The sequence below is a fragment of the Lithobates pipiens genome, unplaced genomic scaffold, assembly GCF_037356315.1.
Source record: "Lithobates pipiens isolate NorthernLeopardFrog02 unplaced genomic scaffold, aLitPip1_a1.2 Scaffold_18, whole genome shotgun sequence".
Classification (NCBI taxonomy): domain Eukaryota; kingdom Metazoa; phylum Chordata; class Amphibia; order Anura; family Ranidae; genus Lithobates; species Lithobates pipiens.
Genome location: NW_027507758.1, coordinates 415094413 through 415121081, shown reverse-complemented (window position 1 = coordinate 415121081; position 26669 = coordinate 415094413). Strand labels below are relative to the sequence as shown.

Below are 26669 nucleotides of genomic sequence, written 5' to 3'. Positions count from 1 at the left end.
ACATATGTTCATAAATGCTTCCCAGTTATACAAATCAATTTATGCTCACTGTTGGTGTTTACTTTCCTTTTAGCTGGCATTGATTTGTAATAGTTCTGTGTCTCGCTTTGTTCCAAGCTGCTACATTCTTCATGTGGATGAACTACCCCACACGACTCTAATCTGCAGCTGATGTAACTATAAAACACATTTTTTTCACAGGAAAGACAAGAGGATTAACACAAAGACATGAGAGTTTGACTCAGAGGAAAAACTTTTTCATACATTTTACGTACACAAGCTTGATTATTTGTTGGCCATGTCCTAGCATATCCGGAAATAATTAAAAGCAAACAGCAGGTTGAGTTAACACATGTAAACAATGGATTTGTGTCTTAACTACAGTCTCCAAGAAACTGAAGTTTACTGAAAGTGTGTGGAAAACACTATTAGTTACCCAGTCTACCTGACAGACATAAGTAGCAGGTTTATGGAAAATGACGAGCTGCTATCAGATTGCTGGTGGAATCCTCATTGCATTTGGCCTTTTAAGTATTTTTTCAGGGGTCATAGCATTTTTTCCAGTTTTTAGTTACAACCCTTTATTTATTGGCTGGAGCGTACGGATTGCTTGTCCTATCTGGAATGGAGCGCTGGTAAGAAAACCAATAGCATGTTTATTATTTATTGTCTTTTTTTTTACCGAAGTATCCTGCCTTGGTTACTATTTATTTTTCAAAGCAAAATACAAATACTGAAGACAATGCTAGTATTGAGATTATTCCTAGACCTAAGAAATAGTTTCAGATTATTGTGTTTTTACCGCAAGTCAATGGATTTTTTTCAGAATTTCATATTAGAAGAACATATATATTTATTTTTTTTAAAACCTATTTTCTAAGAAGAAAATGTATGCATTGGTTGTTAAGGCGTCGCTGCACACTTTGGCCATCTCTCCTAGACACTAAAGCCTCGTACACACGATCAGATTTTCAAATGTGAATTGTGTGATGACAGGCTGTTGGCGGAAAATTCGACCATTTGTATGCTCCATTGGACAATTGTTGTCGGGATTTTCCGCAGACAAATGTTGGATAGCAGGCTTTAAAATTTTCCACAGACAAATGTCTGTTGTTGGATTTTCCAAGCATGTGAACACAAGCCCGCTGGACAAAAGTTCAAAGTACAAACACTCATGCTGGGAAGCAAGGACGAGCCAGAAGCGGTCGGTCTTGTAAACTAGCGTTTGTAATGGAGAATTAACTATCGTGACGTGGCAAATTATGAAATCCCAAAATGCAGCGCACATTCTCTTCTTCTTTTAATGGGATAATAATGAAGCTGCTTTGCTGGTGATACTGATGGAGTTATTGCAAACTAATTTTCAAAGGCTTTTTTTTTTCTAGTGATCAAGAATATTCTTATTATGCTTGTTATTTATTTTTTATTTTTTTGTGCAAGTTACCACAACACCATTATCCTGTATTTTTTAAGATCAAAGATACAACTATGTTGGTGTCCCTTTTTAATTTTACATTTCATTTTTTTAAATTTAACTGCCTACTCCCAAACTGTCATTTGAAGTAAAACACATAGCCAAGTATTATTTTCCACAATTTTTTTAAATTGTACATTAAAAAAAGAAAAATAAATTAGACATGCTATCTGCCAATAGAACCTAACCAAAACGTGCATTGTATGCATCCAAACATATAGAAAATTTACCAAACTAAATCATTATTATTCAACGAAAAACTAAAATAAAAGCCTCATGCATGTGTCCTGCTTCTTAATATAGGGGGCCAACCATGCCAAGAGTTGGTGAAAGCAAGGGTTTGTTATCTGGAGATAATTCCTAAAATCATCTGGATTATTCTACTGGAGCTCCCACAGCAAAGGCATATGACATAATTGATCACAATTAATAAAGCAACCAGTTTTTGGTCCAAGAAATCCTCCTCCTCCTGTTCATGGACTGGACTTGGGTCAAAGCAATAACTCCAAGGCCAATAATAAATAACACGATATCTCCTCGGATTCCGCAACATGGCTGGTTGACGAATGGTCATTCAGAAACGAGCTGAAAAGTGCGATATGAAAAGTGCGAACTGAAAAGTGCAAAATGAAATATGCAAATCAACACTCAGCAAACTTCTACTAATACGAAATTAGCAGAAGGAGCACAAAGGGTGGGGCCTGACAATTGAACTTCATCTTTTTTGGCTCGTAGTACGTCACTGTACCATTTGTATGCAAGACAAAATCCAGGCATACACCTTCGGACAAAAGTCTGAGGTTTTGTCTGCAGAAAATCAGATTATGTGTACGAGGCTTAAGGATGGGCTCAGGCATGTTTGCAAGTCCACATGCCTATGCCCGCCAGGAAGCTGACACTCTGCAGAGCTAATCACAAGTTGTGAGACATTTCCTGAACTGTGCAGCCACGGATCGAGAAATGTCCCACTGCCTGTGATTAGCGCTGCGGAGTGTCAGTTTCCTGCCAGGTGCGGGCACATGGACTTGCGAACACGCCTGAGCTCATCCTTACTAGACACCTTTCCTCCTGGCAGAGTCACTTTTGCAGAAAAAACAATTGATGCTTGTAAACGCGTGCAGTGCATTTATGCGTGTTAAGCGCTTGGGCATTATTTAATTTCATTGGCCAGAATTATAATTTATTTTGGCCATTGCAAAGAATTAACAATCAAGCGCTAAGAGTGCCAAGCATTAATGTGCATTTTTAGGCGTTTAGGCACGTCAAGCATTTTTTTTGCCAAAACCCTGCTTCTGCTTCTGGACGTGCTGGCAGTGGGTTTTTTCTGGCTCTAAATGCCTACTGTATGTTAGCATGCATACACAGGCTAACATGCAGGGGAATTTAGAGGAAGGAAAAAAAAACGCCAGATGCCCCTAAGAGTAGTGTTAAAAACATCCAGTGTGTATGAGGCCTAATACAAAACTCTGTACATCTGTGGAATTGACCCCAAGTCTAGAAATGCTTTTTTAACTTTGTGGGTGACTACAGTGCAAACCTATTGCTGCCCAAACATGAGCAGGTTTGTTGGTGATAATGAAAGTGTCCAATAAGGGTAATCAGTGTCAGGAAACTAAATAACTGAGTGATTAGCCTCAGGTGGAGCATAACATTTTCTGTGTTTCCTCATGCACACAGGTTCCTGGGGCTATACATCGAAAAATGTGAGTGTGTTACTCAGCCTAGGAGCCACAGGTGTTATGTACAGCCACCCATAGAAATCAATGGCTGCATGTGGGTATACACCTGTACTTGCTTGAACACCCACAAATGCATATGAATGTACACCCTTAAATGCAGACAGCATGCTTCCAGGGCCATACATCATACACACACACACACACACACACACACACACGTTTACACAAGTGCTAGTGTATGTCTGCATACAGCCATTCATTTCTATGGGGGACTATACATAGCACCTATCACTTCCAGGTGGGGCAGTATATCCACTTTTTATGTTGTATGACCCCTATGTGCACGAAGCCTTCAGCTCTTTGCTGTCACTCACAATAAAGTTGAATTAGCTTACCTTCTCTGCCTTAGCACTAAGACTAGGTTCACACCCATGCGTTTTTTTAATGTGTTTTACAGTTTGAAGAAAAGTACTACAGTCTATTTAACATGGTTTCCTATGGTACATATTTCTAAAAAAAAGAAAAACAATATCCCCCAAAGTAAACCTATTACGACACCTGCTGCCCCCCAAAAAAGCGGTCTGCTCCCACCGTCTTCCAGCTCCACCCACTGACATCACCAGATGACTCCCCACCTTGTGACATCATTGGCCCAGTATGCCCCCTAGCCGATGATGTCACAAGGAGTCATCCGGTTATGTGACTGGGTAGCCTCGCCCCTTGGTTATTTAAGAAATCATATGGCGGAGCTGGCAGATGAAGGGAGCCTTTGATGGATGTGGACCATTTTTTTCCCTCTTTTTTCGGGGTAACCTGTGGTGACAGGCATTTTAATTGACAAAGGATTTTCTTCAGGGGACTTTGTTTTTTTCTAATAAAGGACTTGTCAAAAACTGCCTACTGTAATTTTTGGTGAATGAGTAAGGATACTATGTACCCCATACTCCGATGAGCCCCCTGCCCGTAGACCCCCACAACCACTGGCCAGGGTTGTGGGGAAGAGGCCCTTGTCCCCATTAACATGTGGAAGAGGCCCTTGTCCCCATCAACATGCCCCAAAGCACCCCCCACCATGTTGAGGGCATGTAGCCTGGTATGGTTCAGAAGGGGGGTGGGCAATCACTCGTCCCCTCCCTTTCCTGACTGGATTCTGGGGGCAACACCACTCCATCTTTTTTTTTTTTTTTATTGGCATGGGGTTCCCCTCAAAATCTATACCAGACCTGAAGGACCTGGTATGCATTAGGAGGATCCCCACACTGTTTTTTTCCAGATTTTATTGCCGGAATTTCTTTTTCTTTACATTTAGCTGTCAGTCCACTGACAGCTGATGACTCATCAGTTGTTAAGGATGCGACGGCTGTTAGAGAGAAAACAAAACTGCATGCAAAAACGTGTATTCTAAAACACAAAATGCACCACAAAATTAACCGCATCAACCGCAACCGCATAGATGTGAACCTAGACTTACATGCAGCAAGGAATTCAAATTCTGTATCAAATAACATTATTTTGCTTCATGTTGCATTCTCTTTAAAACATCAATCCTCCCAAAAGTAGTATGTGGGTGAAGCTTGGTAGGCCGAGTTAGCCCCTGGTTTCTTATATACAGTGCCTTTGAAAAAGTAAAAATTAGGTGACTTCTGAAGGCGATTCCACTGGATTCTAGTTAGGGGTATCAGAGTAAAGGGGGCTAAATACAAATGCACGCCACACTTTTCACATACAGTAAACCCTTGGTTTGAGAGTAACTTGGTTTGAAAGCGTTTTGCAAGGCAAGCAAAATTTTGAAATAAATTTTGACTTGATATACAAGCGATGTCTTGATATACAAGTAGCGTCATGTAACAACTGAGTACCGTATTTATCGGCATATAACACGCACAAGCGTATAACACGCACCCCAAGTTTAGGAGGGAATATTAAGGAGAAAAACTTACATCTAAATACCCATCAATGCGGCCTTATCATTGTCCATCTGCAGCCTAGTCCATCAATGCAGCCTTGTCCAGTGTCCATTTGCAGCCTTGCCCAGTGCAGCCTCGCCCAGTGCCTTTGCAACATTGCTAGTCTAGTTGCAGCATTGCCCTGATTTAAAATTGGCGCCGACTGAGCGGAGAGGAGTGAGCGGAGCCGAGTGTACTTCGGCTAGAGCAAACAAGCAGGACAAAACTCTGGATAGCCGCACACTGGAAAAAGACTTGAACTCCCATCTTTAATTGAAACAACGTGGGTAACATCAAAACAAATAAAAAAAATCCACAGCAATCTTTTTCCAGTGTGCGGCTATCCAGAGTTTTGTCCTGCTTGTTTGCTCAGTGTGTGTGTAATGGTCAGCACCTGGGGCTCATCAATAGGAGACAGAGCTTCAGTCCTCGAGGATTACTTTGGAGCGGTGGTTCATCTTTCTATCAATTGTACTTCATCTAGACTCGGCTCTGCTCACAGTCCCGCCCACCTCCATTGATTGCGAGAGGAGCGAGCGCTGACAACATACAGAAAGCCGAGTGTACTTCGGCTAGACTCGCCTCCTCTTGCAGTCCCGCCCACCTCCTCTGATTGTCTGTATGTTGTCGGCGCTCGCTCCTCTCGCAATCAATGGAGGTGGGCGGGACTGCGGAAGGAGGCGAGTCTAGCCGAAGTAAACTCGGCTTTCTGTATCTCGGCTCCGCTCGCTCCTTTCTTCAGAATCAGCAGGAGATCGGCGGGGATCGGCATATAACACGCACCCATGATTACCCCCTGATTTCAAAGGGAAAAAAGTGCATGTTATACGCTGATAAATACGGTAGTGAGGGAAAAAAATAATTGATCCCCTGCTGATTTTGTACATTTGCCCACTGACAAAGAAATGATCAGTCTATAATTTTAATGGTAGGTTTATTTTACCAGTGAGAGACAGAATAACAACAAAAATATCTGGAAAAATGCATTAAAAAAAGTAATACATTCATTTGAATTTTAATGAGTGAAATAAGAATTTGACCCCTTCGCAAAACATGACTTAGTACTTGGTGGCAAAAACCTTGTTGGCAATCACAGAGGTTGGCCATCATTCATTCCTAGTCTGTTCTTACAATCCCTGTGTCTTGTCTAATGTCACCTAGCCACACAAAAAAGAGAAGTGCAGCAATTTCAGAGTTGGGGTTAAAGGGGAGGGCCACCCTGAAAAACAAAAAAATGTTAAAAATTCCAAAAAATCTAAAAAAAAAAAAATGAAAAAAATTTTTTTTTTTACTTACCAGAAATGCCTGTTGCTAGGCACTTTATCCTAATCTTCCTCTTCCTCCTCCGCGGAGATCTTCTGTCTTCTCTCTTCGTCGCGGCGTCTTCTGGGTAATGAGTCGCGCTGTGTTCTGGGAACTGTGTGTTCCAGAACACAGCGCATCCCATTCAGAAAGCGCTGCGGGACTCGCGCATGCGCAGTAGCTGCGGGACTCGCGCATGCGCAGTAGGAAACGGGCAGTGAAGCCGTAAGGCTCCGTTGCCTGTTTCCCTTACAAGGGATGGCGGCGCCGGGACCCGAGAGCCGAGGGACGGGTCGGCCTCGGGCGGCCGACATCGCGGGCGCCCTGGACAGGTGAGTGTGTTTATTAAGTCAGCAGCTGCAGTGTTTGCAGCTGCTGAATTTTTTTTTTTTTTTTTATAACCGGCCCTCTGCTTTAAATCAGTTGACCTCCTGACAATTAGCCAAGGCAACTATCACTTGGCAGATAAATTTAATAGCTACTCTGCCTAAATACCAGGGTGCTACACTGTAGTCAGAGTAGGTTTGCCATCTTTTCTTCAAGCCAAACCCGAACACAATAGCAGCACACCGCAATTTTTTTTTTTCAGTAGTACATTAAATTCATTACCTCAATTTTTATGTAGTATACACTATACATATATTTTATGATTTAACAACATTTCTAATAATATGAAGTTAATCACAAGCATCCCCCTTTACATCAGAGTCAACAAAGTTGACACCCTTGGCTTTCAATTGCAGTGAGCAACCCTGCTGGGTACCCACAGTCTGGGCCAGGGGTGGACTGATAAATCACGGGGCCCCAGAAAATTGAAGATCATGGGTCCTCCATGTTTAAAGATGGCTGCCTCATAGGGTATGATGGGGGGTAGTATGTATAGGAGAGGACTGTGGAGGGTATGATGGGGGCAGTATGTACAGGAGATGAGTGTGGAGGGTATGATGGGGGCACGGGGCAGTATGTACAGGAGAGGAGTGCGGAGGGTATGATGGGGGCAGTATGTACAGGAAAGGAGTGTGGAGGGGATGACAGTGGCAGACAGGGGAATTCTCTATAAAAGATCGGAAAAAGTCAGATCGGATTTTGTTGTTGGAAAATTTGAGGTCCTGCTCTCAAATTTTTTCCGTTGAAAATCCCGAAGGAAAAAGTCCACACACAAACGGATTTTCCGACAATATAATCTGATTTGACTTTTTCCGTCGGAATTTCTGACCGTGTTTACGGGGGCTTAGAGGATATGTGGCCACACAATGAGTTTGGAAGAGAAACGGTTTAACCTTAAGCTGCGTGGGGGATTTTTCACTGTCAGGGCAGTAAGGATGTGGAACTCTCTTCTACAATGGGTGGTGTCGGCAGGAAGTATGAATAGTTTTAAAAGACTCTTGGATGTGCATCCTAACGTAAACAATTTAAGGGGATATGGGAAATGATTTTTCTACACACACACCTACACAGGCTGAACTGGATGGACTGTTTTATTTATTCAAACTTACCAACTATGTTACTATGTTACTATACACATACGGTACATACTTTACATACAGGCATTAATTCACTGAGATTTTGAGAAGCACTTATTCAAACCTAAATGTGATATATGTGACTGAAAATTACAGTCACGTGGCTGTGTAAAGTTTTGTTATTTGAGCCTAATGGATGATCCTCAGCCATCATGTTTTAAATGCTAAGTACATATTTTATTCTATATTTCATGATACACCCATGTTTAGGGTGCATGACAAAACATAGCATAAAACGCTATCCCCAAAACCCAAGCCACCTCCACCTAAACTTTTGCCCTGTACACACGACTAGTTTTCCCATCGGAATAAACTCTGAAGGTTTTTTCCAACGGAGTTCCGATGGAATTCCGCTGAAACTGTCTTGCGCACACACGATCACAACAAAGTCCTACTGTCAAAAATGCGGTAACGTACAACACATACGACGGGACTAGAAAAAGGAAGTTCAATAGCCAGTAGCCAATAGCTTCCGTTTCATACTTGCTTCAGAGCATGCGTCGTTTTTGGTCCGTCGGGACAGCATACAGACTAGTGGTTTTCCCGATAGGAATTGATTTAGTTGGAAATATTTATTATTATTCTATTTCTAGGTCTGTGAGAATTTTCTACGTAAAAAGTCCGATGGGGCATACACACGATTGGAATATATGATGAAAAGCTCCCGTTGGACTTTTTCTGTCAGACATTCTGCTCAAGTGTATGCGGCATGAATCACAAGGTGCAGCTTCTCAACAGAATACAGTTTTTTTATTAATTTTTTTTGTAGCTGGGCTGTGCATGGGTTTGCCAGCACAGTCCCATCATCCAGGCCTGGGATTGCTTATAAACATTACAACATTTCCCATTCCACTGTGGGATTTTAAAAGAATGTACCCTTATTGTTGTGTAGTTCAGTGGCACTTCCAGCCCCAGGTCCATATCCCTGTACAGGCCTGCGGCTAGAGGAAGATTTAGCTAGAGCCTGTGCACTGTACCTGCAACACACTGATCTTGGGTGTAATGCTCTGCAGGATCTTTTGCAAAAAAAGTTTAAATCCACATTGATCATGAAAATAAAGTGTGTGTTCAATCCAAAAACCATACATTTAACATGTTGCAACTTACCAATTGTATGCTTGGTGGCTGCATTATTTATTTTAATTTTTTTAATTAATTTTTGTTTCCTTAAAATGATACTAAAGTCTCCTTTTTTTTGTTAAAAATAACAAACATGTTGGCTCACTGACTTTGATTGACAGCAGCGGGAGCCACTGGCGCTTCAACGATGTCTCAGCCAATGAGGAGGTTGAGTCCCAGAAAGCCGAGTCTTCATTGGGGGGGCTGAGGGGGGCCGCTGCACACAGAAGGCTTTTATCTTAAAGCGGTAGTAAACCCGCTAATTTTTTATTTTTTTTTATTTTTAACACCTGCAAAGCAAAAGGCATAATGAGCTAGTATGCACCGCATACTAGCTCATTATAAAATACTTACCTTAGAATGAGGCCCCGACATCTGGCCCGATCCACGCCGAGGGAGCTGACATGCTCCCTCTGCGTTTCTTCCGGGTATCACGGCTCCGGCGCTGTGAGTGGCCGGAGCCGCGATATCGTCAATCCCGCGCATGCGCGTGGGAGATTTCATTCCGGCCGGTCGGCCACTGCCGGTTTTCAGGCTGAGAATCCCCTTGTGCGCATGCGCCGCTGCAGTCAGCGGCGCATACCGAGGGGAATATTTTTTTTACCTACAGGTAAGCCTTATTATAGGCGTTCCTGTAGGTAAAAGTTAAAAAATGAGTATACAACCACTTTAATGCATAGAATACATTAGAATAAAAAATCTTCTGCCTTTATAACCACTTTAAAGGGCTTGTACACCCTCAAGGTTTTTCACCTTAATGCATTCAGATAAACCTTCTGTGGTGCATCCCCGCCCCCGAGCCCCCCTTTTACTTACCTGAACCGATCATTCCAGCAACAGGGACGAGCACAGCAGCTCCAGCTTCTGTCTCAGATAATCATTGAAAATACTGATAGCAGGCACTCTTATTGCTGTGAATCAAATCCAGTGACACGGGAGCCGGGGGGCAGGGCCGAGTCCTGCTGTCTGCGTGAATGGACGCAGAAGCAGGACTCGGAGCACGCCCGCACGAGTGCCCTCATGCTCCGTGGGGGCACTCAAGAAAAAGAGAAGCCAGGAGCGCCACTGGGGGACCCCAGAAGAGGAGGAATCGGGGGCCACTGTGTGCAAAACCCTTGCGCAGAGGAGGTATGTATAACCTGGTTGTTATCTAAATAAATTAAAAAAAGCAAACCTTTAGAAACCCCTTTAATTGCCATCCGGTGGGTATCTAGCTAGTAACACACTTCCCATCCTAAGATGGATATACTGCATTGAGAAGCAATGGAGCCACTCTCAGACAACAGCAATATCAACCTGTTGGAAAGGATAAAGTTAAATGCACTAGCAAAGTTAGATAACCTTGACTGAAAAAATGAAAGGCAAAAACTAGCTAAGACTTTTCAAGCAGTTACAGCAACATTGTTTCCCCTTTGGGAATGGAGGTGTTACATAAATAAAAAAAGGATACCATTGTAAGCACCCCTCTCAGTCACCATATTTAAGGATGGGTAAGCTACAATATACCATATTTTTGCTTTTGGGTTTATATACGTTTTAATGTTGCTGCATTTAAAGAGGAAGTAAACCCTGATGAGTTTACTTTCTCTTTCATTCCCTGCAAAGGCAAAGCATAATGGACTACTATGCATCGCATAGTAGTCCATTATGTGTCACTTACCTGACACAGGAGCCAGCGAAGTCACCGCTGTCCCCTGTAGTCCGGCGCATCCATCTTCTCGGTGGGTCTCGGAGCTCCGCCGCTGTCATTCGGCGAAGCCGCGATGACGTCACTCCCGCGCATGCGCACGGGAGCCGCCACTCGCGGTATCGCGCGGCATCTTCACCAGTGACGATGCCACGCTCAGTGCGCCTGCGCGCAGCATGCTCCGTAGACAGTGGTGCCTGTCTTCGGGCAAATATCTCCTAAACCGTGTAGGTTTAGGAGATATTTCTTGGACCTACAGGTAAGCCTTAATCTAGGCTTACCTGTAGGTCAAAGTGTGTTGTAAGGGTTTACAACCACTTTAATACTATTTCTGTGAAAGCTGGACTGTATCTTTTAAACAAGCACACGAATAAAGAGCATACTTGAAATCTTACATGGTTTGTGTTGCATCCTTATTCCAGGTCTGTGTCTTATAAAATATTAAAGCAGTGTGTACAGCATAATAGCCAGCCATAGTTAGATAGCTGATAAAGATAGATGTCCATCAAGTTCAGTCTTTCAGAACAACTGCATTTCTGCAGTTTTGTTTCCAGAGGACGGCAAAACAAAACTCCCCGCACAACTGTTGCCAATTTAAAAATAATAAAAAACTCCTTGTGCCGCCTAAGAGCTGTCAACATAATTCCCTGGATAAAATATTGCTTTCTTAGCCTAAAGCGATTGTGGCTTTAGATAGTATTAGAAAATCATTCAATTCTTTTATTTTTCTTTCCATTTTCCCAGAAAGCCAACATTTCTTATCAGAAGCATGCCAACAATGCATGCCATGACAGGTTCACTTTAAACAAGGTCCATATTGGGAGAACATAATGCAAATTATACTTTTTTTTTCCTCTGAGGACATGTTTTCTCTGTTCTGTGTTTTAGACTTAGCATAACCTCTTCTGACTTCTAGGCATGTATGGTCCATCTCATGAGTGTGTACTATCCAGCATTGTAACTGGTACTTTGCAACGACCTTAATTGGGAAATGTAATTACGTTGCCATTGATGTACCTTCTAAAACTTCAGGACTGTGTCCAGAATCAGAAAATATTAAATCGGTTTCTGAGGCTAATAGATTCTGGATGTTATTGTTACTGTACAGACATTAGCTAATCCTTAATAGATATGTACACATTTATAAAACGGTGGGAGTCTAACATAGTTATAGGAATTTGTATAATTAGGCATGCGTTATGCACATTTCAACAGTTTACATTTTACTTCTTGCTATTTAAGCTTATGTTCCTGGTAGCTGCTTCCTCCCAAGATGACCAGCATCAGGAATATCTGATCAATGTTTCCCATTTATAGTAAGCTAATATACTATCCCTCACACTTTTCGGGATTCTATTTGGAACAATGTTGATTGATTTATGTCACTGTTTCTTAACTTATTTAGGTAACAATTCAGATTTTCCACACTTTTACGAGGGAGCACAACTGTATAAATTAGTAATCATTTAACAATGTGATATTACATGAGAAATGGTGAAATCATTAGCGTGACGTTAGTTCTGTGATATAAGTGCTCTCTAAAATGGAACTATAAATTTTACCCTCTGACATAACTACTTACCAGGTACTTGTTCAGCTTGCAATCCTTGTGGTTATGTTCTGTGTCTGGCGCATAAAGCTCAGGCTTCTGCTTTGTCACTGTAGAGGAGAGCTGATGATATAGTTCTGTATAATGGAGAAGGTACAATTAAACACATTTTCAAATTCCTTGGGTGACTGTAAATTGAAACAAGGTGGGAGTTAAAAAACGTAGCTGTTGTGCTAGTTTGCCTACCGTATGATACATTTTTTTTACATTTTAAAGAGCCTTTTATTCTTTGCTGTCTTTAACCACTTCAATACAGGGCACTTAAACACCTTCCTGCCCAGACCAATTTTGAGCTTTCAGTGCTGTCGCACTTTGAATGACAATTGCGCGGTCATGCTACACTGTACCCAAATGAAATTTTTATCATTTTTTTCCCACAAATAGAGCTTTCTTTTGGTGGTATTTGATCACCTCTACGGTTTTTATTTTTTGCGCTACAAATAAAAAGTTTTTTTTGTTTCAGTTTCAAAACTTTGTAAATAAGTACGTTTTCTCCTTCACTGATGGGCACTGATGGGGCTACACTGATGGGCACTGATAAGGCGGCACTGATGGGCACCAATGTGGCACCAATGAAGTGGCACTGATAGGCGGCACTGATGGGCGACACGGATGGGCGACGCGGATGGGCGACACGGATGGGTGACACGGACGGACACTGATAGGTGGCACAAATTGGCACTGATAGCTGGCACGGATGGGCGGCACGGATGGGCACGGATGGGCATGGATAGGCGGCACAGGTGGGCATGGATAGGCGGCACAGGTGGGCACTCATAGGTGGCATAGGTGGGCACTCATAGGCGGCACAGGTGGGCACTCATAGGCGGCACAGGTGGGCACTCATAGGCGGCATCGGTGTTATACTATAGTAATGGATGCCAATCAGTGCCAAACAATAATGCATGCCAATCAGTGATGCCCATTGTGGGCACTGATTGGCATCCATTATGGGCACTGATTGGCACCCATTGTGCTGACTGGCATCCCTGGTGGTCTAGGGAGGATTATGACCTTTATTACCTTTTCCCTGGTGGTCTGGTGGCGTCCCCGGTGGTCCAGTGTGGGCATCCTCAGGGGGGCTGTGCTGATAATCGATCAGCACAGACCCCCCCTGTCAGAGGAGCAGCCGATCGGCTCTCCTCTACTCGCGTCTGACAGACGCGAGTGAGGGAAAGCCGATCACCGGCTCTTTCCATTTACACTGTGATCAGCCGTGATTGGACACGGCTGATCACATGGTAAAGAGTCTCCGTCGGAGACTCTTTACCAAGATCATAGTTGCCGGGTGTCAGACTGACACCCCGCAACAAGGATCGCCGCGATGCGCGCCCCCGGGGGCGCGCAGCGGCTCATAATCCTGATCACGTCATATGACGTCCGGTCAGGATTATGAAACCACTTTGCAGCCGTCAATTGCCTATAGGGCGGGCGGCAAGTGGTTAAGTGAGTGAATGGCAGGTAAGTTGAAGTGCTGAAGACAATTTAAAAAATGTTTAAAGCTGACTTTTCATAAAGAAGAAAGATAATTCTATGTTATGTATACCCCCCCCCAAGAACAAGTTACTTAAGTTTAGGAAGTTGCAGTCTACTTTCTCCACTGCAGACGGTGCTCAACTGCAGTTAAAAGGGAAGTTGAGTATTACTTGGTTCCTCTATGGTTTCCTTGCTCACTGGGGGAGCTATCTGATTGGATGTTTTCTGGCCCATGTGACTCTGGCAGCCATTTTGGCTATTTACAACCCTGGCTTCCAGACTTGGCACGCATTTTGAGTGTGGGTAGTGTAGGGAAAGTTCACCCATCTGTCAGGGACAGTATTAGCATCAGGGAGAGTTTGCAGATGAGAAGGGAAAGGGCAAGGACATGCCATCCTTCTTAGAAGCCTCCTAGTTTGGGCTTGGACAGGCCAGGCCACATTCCACTCCTCAAGACAGATTCCAAGCCGCATTCCATCCCTTGAGATAGATGCTGTTGGTGCACCCGAGACCTACAGTTATACTCTTTGCTGCAACATTCCTTGAGTGCGCCTGGCTTGTCTTCTGTGCTTTGCTAAACTTTTACGTCAATACAATACTGTTTCTGCAACTGGACTCCAAGAGGTTTTTTCAACCACTTCAGCCCCGGAAGGATTTACCCCCTTAACCTCCCTGGCGGTATGATTCAGTCTGGAATAAGGTGCTGAAAGCGGTACAATTATTTTGCATGGAAATCTGGCTTTTATTTTGTAGTCCTGTAATTCTTAGGAATAACGCTCTGAAATCTCTTCAAACCAGAGTCTAGCGGACATCCCGGGTATGATAAAGTTTATAATATAATAAAGAATAATAAAAATTATTCAATAATGTAATCAAATCCAAAAAAAAATGAAAAAGGGACATGTTTTGGTTGCTATGGACAATCTCCAAATTCCAAGCAGTAAAAAACAGTATTTATAATATAAAAGTGCATGCAGGGCATTGCACAGACCACTAGGGACAAAGGGGGTGTGTATTTTTTACTACAGCACTGTAATCTGTAAGATTACAGTGCTGTGTGTGTTTTGTGTCTTTTTACATTTTTGAATTTGCCGCCGTTCTCCGCTCCCGTGCGCCGTAACGTCGCAGGGAACGGAGCTCGGCGGCATTCGGCACTGTGAATCGAGCGGAGGACAGCTCGATCACACAGCGCGGCGGACATCGCTGGATCCAGGGGACAAGGTAAGTAACGTTACCTGTGTCCTCCCCTGCATCGAGCGGTGCAAGCCCGAGTCTGGCTCGGGGTTACCGCTATTGTAATGAAATTCCCAACCCGAGCCAGACTCGGGATTACCGCTAAGGAGGTTAATGAACAGGCCATTTTTTGCGATACGGACCTGAGTCGCTTTAACCATTTACTCAAGTCATCAAAATGGTGAGCTTAGGTAATTCTAGGATACTGGCTCTAATTTTTAGAGATATTTAAATGACTCACTTGATATCAGTAGACTGGCATAAATCAAATGTGGTACATGTATTTTAAGAGGGATTATGGCTTTCACCTTGTCATAAATCTGGGAGCCGAGGATGGATAACCACATGTCAAAAAGACCAGTTTGTCTAGTGATTTGGGCAGCTGAAATGGTATGCAAATGTCAACTAGGGAAGAGGATTGGGTTCAAGACAAACCCAACCCATTTGCGGTTTTGCAGAAATTGCAAACTAATACACTTGTTCCTTGCCATAACACCCAACTGTCAATAATGTGATTCCTGGCCTTTAAGGTTAGGTCAGGTGAGGATGCCCAATAACAGGGGCTTTGTTATGTGCCAGCTCCCTCATTATAGATTGATGCTTAGTGGTTGTCCTTTATGTGGCAAAATATTGTGCATCTTGGGGAATTTGGGGATTTAGGAATTGGAAGTAGGGGGCCTTTTACAGTCTAATGCTGCTGATGTGTGTACTGAAGCTTCTTTATCACCTCTCCACATGCATTGTTTACAGTCATGACAGGCTTCATGTGTTTTTTTTACAGATTATATTTCCAATTTTTTTCTGGCTGCAACTGATTTTTTACACATGCACTGCAGCCATTGTAGGCTGATTCAGTTTTTTTAAAGGAAAATTGCAGTTTTCAGCGCACTTTCCAGGAGATGTCATCACTATAATATACTTTTTATATAAAGCAGCCTTGCTGATTCTTCACTGACTTATGTGAATCAATAAACATTTAGCAAGTCTTTTGTAAACCTCACAGTTTAGGAGAAAAGCCAGAGCCTGCTGCTCCCGCCCCCTCATCAGCCCAGCGCTCCAGTGAGCGCATGGGGGGGGGGGGGGGCAGAGCAAGGAGCTACTGACTGACAGTCACCAGTCCTCTGCTCCCAGATCTGTGAGAACCAAGCAATTGGCGGTGTTTGATTGCTCAGTTCTCATTGTTAATGGTGCCAGGGGACAGATGCCTCATCAGACCAATACTGCATCCACTTAGATAAGTATGGATATTCTGGAATAAAACAAAAACATAATTTCTTTTTACAGTCCAAAATAGCAAGTGGCTGTAAGAAGCGGTGCTTACACTGAACCTAGTGCTTATTTGTATAGTCTGCAAATTGCAGGTATAGAGGTCTGTGACTGATCAGGTGGCCCCTGGCCTGTCAATTAAGTTATGCTCTATCAGGAAGTAGTTCACACCAGGAGTCTAATGCCTAGTACGCATGGGCCGAAATGTCGGATAGCATTGGCCGAGTCAATAAAAAACAGCCTACATTCAGCCCGTGTGCACGGCAGCTTGTCCGACAGAAAGGGCATGACCGAAAAAGATCTGCCAATCGACATTCGCTCAGCGCTCTCAAACAATGGCTGAGAGCGCCGACCGTCATGTTCTGGCTGTCCCCCCTGTCAGAACACAATAGCTTAGAGGGGGAGATCGATGTGCTAACATTGCATAGTTAGTACAGCAGCTACTGCTGAGTTGTCAGGCCATCCCAGGTCCATCCACTAACACCAGCAGGGACATAAAAACTGCAACGGGAAAAGACAAGACCGTTGGCCAAGGGAATACACAGCATAGTGGTCTCTACAAAACAGATGTAACTCAACATAAACAATGAGGTTGTCAACTGAAGAGTTTATCATTTGCTGGAACTGAAGAAGGGACTTGGAGAAACTACAAAAGTCTGCAACATTACAGAACTTATAGAAGTCTAGTTGAATGTGACTAACTACTACTAGCTATCCCATGCTCTGGATAAATGGGAATCTTCACAGACCCTTTGCGATTCGTTCTTTGTAGCTTTACTCCAGCACATCAACACCTGTGATTACAATGTTGCAGATTCAGGTTTACATAAAGGGTTACTTGCACACGAATAAATTTGAAGCATGCTTGGGGAACATTAGCGCTATAAATTCAGTCTGCACTTATCACGCAATGGGGTTGATTTACTAAAGGCAAATCCACTTTGCACTGCAAGTGCATTTGGAAGTGCAGTCGCTTTAGATCTGAGTGGAAGATCTGAAATGAAGGGAAGCTCTACTGATTTTATCATCCAATCATGTACAAGCAAAAATGCTGTTTTTATTTTCCTTGCATGCCCCCCCTCAGATCTACAATCGACTGCACTTCCAAGTGCACTTGTAGTGCAAAGTGGATTTGCCTTTAGTAAATAAACCCCAATGTGCTGCTAATTCCATATACATTTGTGCATTTCTTTTATTGTGAATCCACTTATGTATAGTGAACAAGAACATGCAAAGATTAATCAGAGAGAAGTATTTCCTTTTGTCAGTGTCCAGATTGGTAGCACATAGACGGTAAACACCCATCATGGTTCTGAAGCAGCTCTGGCTGTAATGCCTGAAGCACCTTCAATGCATTTTGAAAGAATGGTCTTTCTTTGTCTGGGAATACTGAAAACGCTCAGAGCAGTATTTTTACACAATCTTCTTACTTGCCACTATATGCCAAATTTACCAAAATCAGTATTGACAGTTAAAGACTCATGACGCATCTTTTGTGGGAGTCAAAGTTTTTTCAAGGGTTCCTCTTTTTTGATTCAAGGAAATTTATCCTCTTTATTTGTCCTGTTTACCGTTATCATTAAAAGTGAAAGTAAAAGAAAGTTCAAAATTTTGGGTTGTCCCAAGAAGAAAAGTAATAGAGGAGAAATCGTCTAATGGGGACACTAGTTCTGGTAACTTGGGGGTCCCCATAAGATTGCCTTAATTTATAGGGATTTCCTCTCACTTCTTGTTTTGGCTATGGGGCAGGAAGGGAAGGTTTATCTTCCCAATGGGACAAAGAGGGCAAAAATAAATCTTACAGGGGTTATAACCCTCCCTTACTTTATCCAAAATTCTAAAAAAATTGTTTTGCCTATAGTTCTACTTTAACTCTTCTGTTGGTTCTGAATTAAACAGTATTCTCTCCATATTATTTGAAATAAGGCCTCCAGAGCTCATGTAGTTAAATATTCCTGAATCAAAGTACACCAGAGGTAGATCAGGGAGCCACGTCTACACCAAATCACTTAATTCTACATACTATTCTTGTTCAATCTGTATTTCATAAAATATCTTATTTCTTAGCTCAGTGATTTCATGTTTCAGATAACTACAGACAGCTTCATTGCATTTATCTCACTCTTCTATTATGCTTCTTTCCAGTTGACCTTTTTTAGTCCATTACCTGTCTTCTTGCCGATAAATCATCCACAATTCAATTTTTATTGATCAACTTTACAATATTCTTTTTTAATTCAGCATTGAATAAATACTTTGAATTGATGGCTTCAATTAAACAAATCTCTTCATTAATCTGCTTTACAACTCTGTTGTTTATGGTAATTATTATCTCCTGTTCTTTTTCACTGGGTTCATTGAGAGGTACTCTCTGCAGTTATCTTCCTAGATTATTTAAAGGCATGGAGCAGAGGGCTGTTTCTCACTGACAACCTTTATGGGCTTCAGAAGGTCATCAGCCACACTTATGCATTCATTATCACACCTAAGAATTCTAAATTTGTTAATCTTTGTTGTTAAAATTTTTGATCTGCTTTCTATTGCAGACTTCATGATAAATTTAAGCCCATGAATTGCTTTCTCAGAAAGCTATCGTTCTATCTTCATATCAAGAGCAACTTATGAAAAGGCATATATAGCATTCTCAACATTAGTTGCTTATTCTCATTCTTTATCTTCTTATTCTCATTCAAACTCCTCTGGTCACATTTCAAGCTATTCAGGAAAGAATCTTACTGTTTGAAAATAGTTCCTTCCATGGATTCCCTGCTGATCAGATACATTCTGTTCAGGGATATATTGGTTAAACACAGGTAAGGACTTTAGTTTATGGGTTATATGTCTCTCTACAGCTCTGACGGGCCATCAAAATGTTTTTTTGCATGGGTTGTAAAAACTTTTGGAGCCATTTGGAGAGCTCAGCAGTTTGTATCAATCAGTAAAACACTTTTTGCTGCCTTTTCTCCTATATCAACATCAAGCAAAACCTGGACAATACAGGCAGTCCCCGGGTTACAAACATCCAGCTTACAAACGACTCCTACTTGCAAATGGAGGAAGACTACAGGAGGTGAAAGGAAACTTACCCCTAGGAAGGGAAATTCCCTCCTGTAAGAGTTATCATGAGAAAAAGATGTCTGCACTGAAGCTTTATCACCAATCTTTGTTTCCACAACAACCCAAAATTTTCAAAATCCAATTATTAGACAGAAAGTGAGGTGAAACCTTCTGAACAGGAGCATAGACTGCAAAACAAATGTTACAGGGTGATAACCCTTCCCTATACTATCCAAAAAACATAAAAAAAAATTTTGGGCTGAAGCTACACTTAAAAAATGTACCTGTTCTGACTTACAAACAAATTCAACTTAAGAACAAACCTACAGACCCGATGCTGATTGTTACCCGGGGACTGCCTGTAATAGTTTTATTTGTGCAGACCTTTTTGGACACACAGAAATTTATTTGCCATTTATCATCTTGGATAGAAATTGCAAGCTCTGTTCCATATCAAAAGAAATTTGAAGTGGAAGCCCAAAAGTCTAAATTTCTGTGTCACAGAGAGAAGTTGCAAATGTTCTGGTAGTTCAACAGTTGATCTGTTTAAAATGTATGACTTTCCATAGTCAATGTTCTGTACATTATAGCACACTGTTCATCATTAACTACATGCTGCAACTTACATTTATACTAACATTTGTCTTCTGATATCATTTCACCCCAAACTTTGTGAAGATTGGCATTTCTAAACAATGGGCTCATGAAATGGGTAACTGTGGCAAAAGATTTACTGATTGTCAAAAGTGCACAGATTCTGTTAAATGACTGTCCCCAATTCATCACAACATCTTCCACATGGCATTCATACGTATCCTCTATTTTGTTGTACAAGAATTCTCCCTCCATTTCGAAAAGATTCATGGCACCAGACACAGAATAGAAGTAGCAGAAGTTACATTCCCACCACTGCCTCCCACTCACTCCCAGCTTTTCTTAATGGTTTGTTTCTTGTAGTAAAGCCTCAGCCTGTGATTTTTGTCTCTAGAAAATTTGCCCTAGAATTGCTATTTAAAATTGTCCTGCTGCTGCCCCTGTGGTCGCTTAATCCCTGTAGTGATTTTTTTAAAGTAAAGTGTGGCCTAAAATTCCAGTTTAAAATTGTCCTGTTGATGAATAATTTACACTGTTCCATCCTATGTGGTATCTTGATTCTTGTTATAAAACCCCTACCAGGACTGTTTTTTAAAGCAGGGCAAAAGGGACAGCTGCTCTGAGCCCCATAATTTTTGTGGGGCCCAAAGCAGCTGCTGCATATTTGCCAACTATCCCAGTTTAAATTCCCTTATCCCTTGAAGTCTTAGTCTCGTATTCTGTCCCGATATCTCAGTGTAAATTTCTGTTGCTGCTGCCCAGCTCTGTCCTTCTGCAGACCCAGTATTTACATATAAATGACCTGCATTGATATGAAAATAACGGCTGCAATAATATGTAAATAGTCGTGGACTGCGGCCTTGATGTAAAAAGAGGTGGCATTCATATGTATATCATGTCCCCCTGAGGTCGTATCTACCATCACTTCTGCTGAATGATGCCCACTGGTGATGTAAAGGAGTCCTGCGTACAACTATATCATTAAGCCTAACATCAGCCTGTTCAGCAAAGGTAAGCAAATTGAAGGTGAAACCCTTCTTCTAAATAACATGGTGCCACTGCACTCTGAATTTTGGTGCATGTGAATACACACATCTCAGCTGATGCATGAGGGTATCATTAACAATTAATGGCACTGTTGTGTATCTGCTAAAGGGCAGCATGTTTCTGTGGTGTCAGGAAAGTGATTTTGCATGTGTTCCCGACCAGGGGTCAAGTCCTGGGGAAAAAAGTGTGGGAACTCCCACCCAAGATAGTGGATCTTCCTCCACCCACCAAAAAATAAATAAAAATGATACGCTCATATGCACGAACACTTCAAAAGTGTTATTTTTCATCCAATTTTCATATTGTGTGTATGAAGCTTAACTGTTAGTACATAATTTTTTTTTATATAATAATAAACATAAATATGGTAATTCTCTGAATACTCAGCATTCATTTAATTGTGCTTCCATGCAAATGTGAACATCATGTTCTGATCTTTATTGGGGAATGTTATTTTGTATATAGAGTGTTTATGTGGTGAGTTTACACTTTTCATTTCACAGAGTTTGGATAACACAGGGTTAAACAGAAAGGTCATAAATTAACTGCACATTATCTGGACAGAATGCTTGGGGAGATAGTGATGTGTTCCTGCTTAGGAGATGTATGTTAGCTTGGGGGGCTGAAAACTCTGGAGGGCTCCAACACACACTCCCTGCTATTCCAACCCTTCACATATTTCCACATAAACTTCCCTCCTGCATTCAACTTTGCCAGGTATTGTGCTCAGCTTACCACCCCAAACTGATGAGCTCACCTCCCTCCCTGCATGTCCTGTGAGCAGAATAGCAGTGCTCCTCCTCTGGGGTCTCTCATCATAGGGCACTGAAGATAGAGGAGAGTGGGGATTCAGCGGGACACACAGAGCAAGTATGTAGGAGATGGGGGGGGGGGGGGTGAGGAGATAGAAAATCAGGAAGGGCCTGCGGGGAGGAGCGCATCACAAGAGGTCTGACTAAATACAATCTCTTAGCAGCAGGGACCTTATCTACCCATCAGCTAGCTGTGATTGACAGGTAGATCGAAGAGGAAGCTGTCATGGGGCCCCCTACTGGCAATGCCTGAATGGTCAGTCCCCCCCTAGTGTGCGGCACTTACTATTGCGAGCTGTGTCGGCAGCTGCTGGTGTAGCACCTGCCACACAGCTTGCATACATCAAAGTCTTGCAGGACGTGGCTGCTAATGAGAACTGAGTTCCTGTTGTGGAAAAAGTGCACGAACTCCGTTCCCATGCGTTCCCACAGTACTTGAGCCCCGTTCCCGACACACACAAATGTGAACACAGGCTAAATGTCTCAGTTACATTGGTGGTCAGTGTAAATCTCCTCATTATATTGGGGCTTGCTGTACAATCCTTTCATTCACACTAGTGATCAGTGTGAAGGTCCCCCTTACATTGGTGGTCAGTGTAAGTCCCTCTTTACATTGGTGGTTACTGTGAATGCTCCTATTACATTAGTGGTCAGTGTAAATCCCCATTACATTGGTGGCCAGTGTAGAAACTCCTCTTTATGTTGGTAATTGTTAGAAAAATCCAAACTTGCACTTTTGGTCAGTTTCGAATCCTCCCTTATATTGGTGGTCCGCATAGAAGCCCCCTTACTTTGATGGCCAGTGTATAAATCCCCCTTTATTTGCTGTTGATGTAAAATCCCCCATTACATTGGTTGTCAGTGTAAATTCTTCATAACATTGGCAATCAGTGTACATTTCCCTTTACATTGGTGGTAAGTGCAGAATTGTCCTTAGACTGGTGGTCAGTGTAAATCCCCCTTTACGTTGGTGGTCAGTGTAAATTCCACCTAACATTGCTGGTCGGTGTAGAAATATCACCTTACATTGGTGGTCAGTACAAATCTCCTTGACAATGGTTGTCAGTGCAAATTCCCCCTTACATGGAGGTCATTGTATATTCCCCCTTACACTAGTGGTTGGTGTAAATGCTCTAATTACATTGGTGTCAGTGTAGAAATCCCTCTTTCCTATTGATGGGTGGCGTAAAATCCCCTGTTACACGGTGGTCAGTGCAAATTCCCCCTCACATTCATGGTCAGTGTAAATCCCCCCCTCACATTGGTGGTCATTGTGAATTCCCCATTACATTGGTAGAATCCTTCACTATATACTTGCCAAAGGTCTCCAGCTTTGCTCTACAAGTTTCAGAATTTCCCACAGTGTATTGCCTCCTAACTAATCCCATCCACCCACCACTGTTACTGATCCCATCAACCCCCCAGCATTGTCACTGATCACACCTCCCTCCCCCAGCATCGCCACTGATCCCAGAAGTCCTAGGATTCCTAGGAGTTTTCTGTCTATTGATGGGTCCCCTCACCACCCCAGTCCATGGTGCGCAGGCAGTGAGGAGATGATGTGCTGTAACCTTTGACAAAATAACAGTGAGCAGTAATGCTATGCACTAATCTCTTGCAACCAATTATTGAGTGGTAAGAATATGCAGTAACCTCTAGGAACCATTTAGTGAGTGGTATAGATGTCCAGTAACCTCTAGCAATCAATCATTGAGCAGTATTAATGTACAGTAATCTCTAGCAGCCAATCAACAAGCAGAAGTCATGTGCTGTAACCTCTAGAAAATAAACAGTGAGCTATAATGTGTGCTGTAACCTCTAGCAGCCAGTTATTGAGCAGTAATGATACACTGTAACCTCTGACAACCAATCGCAATTGCTGCCTGATCTGATTCACTAAACTGATTTTTGAGTCTAGCTTCTATTTTTTTGTATGTCTCAAAGCATGTGGAGAGCGAAATTGCATGGTAGAGGGGGCCTAAAAAATGTTTGGCTGGGTTCCAGTTAATATTAACCCCCCTAGCGGTAATCCCGAGTCTGGCTCGGGTTGGGATTTTAATTACAGGAGCGGTAACCCCGAGCCAGACTCGGGATCGCATCGCTCGATGCAGGGGAGGACACAGGGAGAGTAACTTACCTTGTCCTCTGGATCCAGCGATGTCCGCCTCGCTGTGTGATCGAGCTGTCCTCTGCTCGATTCACAGTGCCGAATGCCGCCGAGCTCCGTTCCCTGCGACATTACGGCGCACGGGAGCGGAGAACGGGGGGAAATTCAAAAAAGTAAAAGTACACAAAACACACACAGCACTGTAATCTTACAGATTACAGTACTGTATTAAAAAATACACACCCCCTTTGTCCCTAGTGGTCTGTGCAGTGCCCTGCATGCACTTTTATATTATAAATACTGTTTTTTTCTGCCTGGAATTTGGAGATTGTCCATAGCAACCAAAACTTGTCCCTTTTTCAGTGTTGGAGGATTTGATTACATTATTGAATATTTTTTATTATTCTTTGTTGTATTTTAAACTTTATCATACCCGGGATGTCTGCTAGACTCTGGTTTGAACAGATTTAAGAGCGTTATTCCTAAGAATTACAGGACTACAAAATAAAACGCCAGATTTCCATGCAAAATAATTGTACTGCTTTCAGCACCTTATTCCAGACTGAATCATACCGCCAGGGAGGTTAAAGATGGTCCTGACCCCTACGGATGCTGTTTTGGCTTTAGTAAATTTGAGCCTATTTTTTTCATTTAGATTATAACTTTTACCATTGGGTGATTAGATTGCATGAGGCAGTTGTTGCTGACAGTCTATTCAAGAGCTGCCTTTATTATTGCAGCAACTGTATTGTTTGAAAAAATAAATAAAAAATGTGTGCCCCCAAAACACAGCACATCCTTACCTTAACTTATTATAATTCAGCTTCTCAGTCAAAAATTCCCCCTGTTGTGGTGAAGGCCCTCTCTGACAAGACATGTTCAAGGCAGGTAGTACCTCAAGCACATATTGAGCCACCTTCAGGCAGTTGTCACTCAGTAGGTCATGAATATGAAATAAATAAATAAATAAAAATGTAAAAAATGTGTGCTTCATCAAAGGGATGGCCTTAGAAGTAAAAAAAAAAAAAATATATATATATATATATATATATATATATATATATATATATATAACTAGAAGTTTAAAAAAAATGTAAATATACACAACATGTCAAATATTTGCATATACCTGCCACAAACGCATTATGTACAACCGTCAGTTTTTGACAGTCAATACCCTCCAGACAGCCTCCCTGATGTGTTTTCCCAGCATAGAAAGATTTAAAGGAAGTATTCTACACTTATCATTTTGCTGCTGCCTGTCTTTCCTCCTGGCGGTATCATTTACCCTCAAAAGGGTGCATTAGCAGTCCAAAAAGTAAAAAAATAAATACTTCTTGTAGAGGAGAAATGTATGCTTTTTGCTACTGGCTTGACTCATTGGGGTACTGCTCCCATTGAGCTCCCTTGTGCATACCCATGTGTTTTCCCATTCATGTGGTACCCAAATGGCTGGTACTTTTCTACAGCTGATACACTGAAGGCAGAAGCTGCAACCCAAACTGAGAAGCTTTCTCAGTTTAATACCTATTCAAGGGCAAGCATACGGTCCTGACACTAGCCAATTTCTACCAAACACATTCCTGAAGTCTATATTTAAAATATTTGGGGAACGTTTGGGGATATAGGAAGCATTTCCGGAAATGTGGAGTTATGGTTTTAAAGGGTCTTTGTAAACTGTTTCCCCAACATCTAAAAGCACAGGTGCATGCATACCTGCAAACACTGGCAAATTCCATGTGAAATAAAAATGATGTGTATTACTTATATTTAACTGAATACTACTTCCTGGCCTATAGAGGCACTGGTGACTTAGCCAGGGCCCCACATCTGCACCCTGTCACCGGTGCCTTCTAAGGAACTCTTGTTGGTAAAACTGCAAGATCTGTGTGTAAAAAAAAAAAGTTTTCCCAATACCGAGATCAGGGCCATCTTTAAGGCAGGGCAAACGGGGCAGCTGCCCTAGGCCCTGTCATTGTTGTGGGGCCCAAAGCAGCTGCCTCATACTTGCCAACTATCCCAGTGTAAATTCCCTTGTCCCTTGAAGTTTTAGTCCTGTACTGTGTCCTGATATCTCAGTGTAAAGTGATGGTACTAATGCTGCCCAGTTCTGCCTTATTGTTGTGTACAGATGACTCACCTGCAGACCCTGTGTTTACATGTAAATAACCGGCATTCGTATGTAAATATTGGCAGCATTAGGAAGTAAATAGAAGCGGCTGGCAGCATTGATATGTAAATGAAGGTGGCATTCATATGTGTATCATGCTCCCCTGCAGTGAGGAGATGATGTACTATAACCTCTAGAAACCAATCAGTGAACAGTATTACTTAACAGTAATCTCTAGCAACCAATTAACAAGCACAAATAATTTTCTGTAACCTCTAGCAACTAATCAGTGAGCCGTAATGTGTGCTGTAACCTCTAGCAACCAGTCATTAAGCAGTAATGATATGCTGCAACCACTGGCAACCAATCACAATTGCTGCCTGATCTGATACAGTAAACTGATTTTAAGTCTAGCTGCTATTTATTGTATGTCTCAGAGCAGGTGGAGAGTAAAATTGCATGGGGGGGGGGGGCCCAAGAAAATTTTTGCTCGGGATCCAATCTATATTAAAGACGGCCCTGACTGAGATCTTGCAGATTGCATGAAATCTTTCTAGCTCTTGAGAAAAAGCACATTCTTTCTCTTTTTTCTCTACACGGATCTTGTGTTGCTGTCATTGGTGGATTG

At 42.2% G+C, this 26669-nt stretch overlaps 1 protein-coding gene and 1 pseudogene across 1 annotated transcript in view; one reads left to right on the top strand and one right to left on the bottom strand.

The window, feature by feature from the left end:
* The first annotated feature begins 278 nt into the window (after positions 1-278).
* The window catches only part of TMEM212 (transmembrane protein 212), a 53550-nt gene continuing 27159 nt past the window's right edge, over positions 279-26669 (top strand). The window contains exon 1 of the mRNA XM_077487971.1: positions 279-635. Coding sequence (XP_077344097.1) covers positions 477-635 — 159 coding nt within the window. The 5' untranslated portion in view covers positions 279-476. The remainder of the gene's footprint in view (positions 636-26669) is intronic.
* LOC143989956 (uncharacterized) lies at positions 18178-24808 on the bottom strand (annotated as a pseudogene).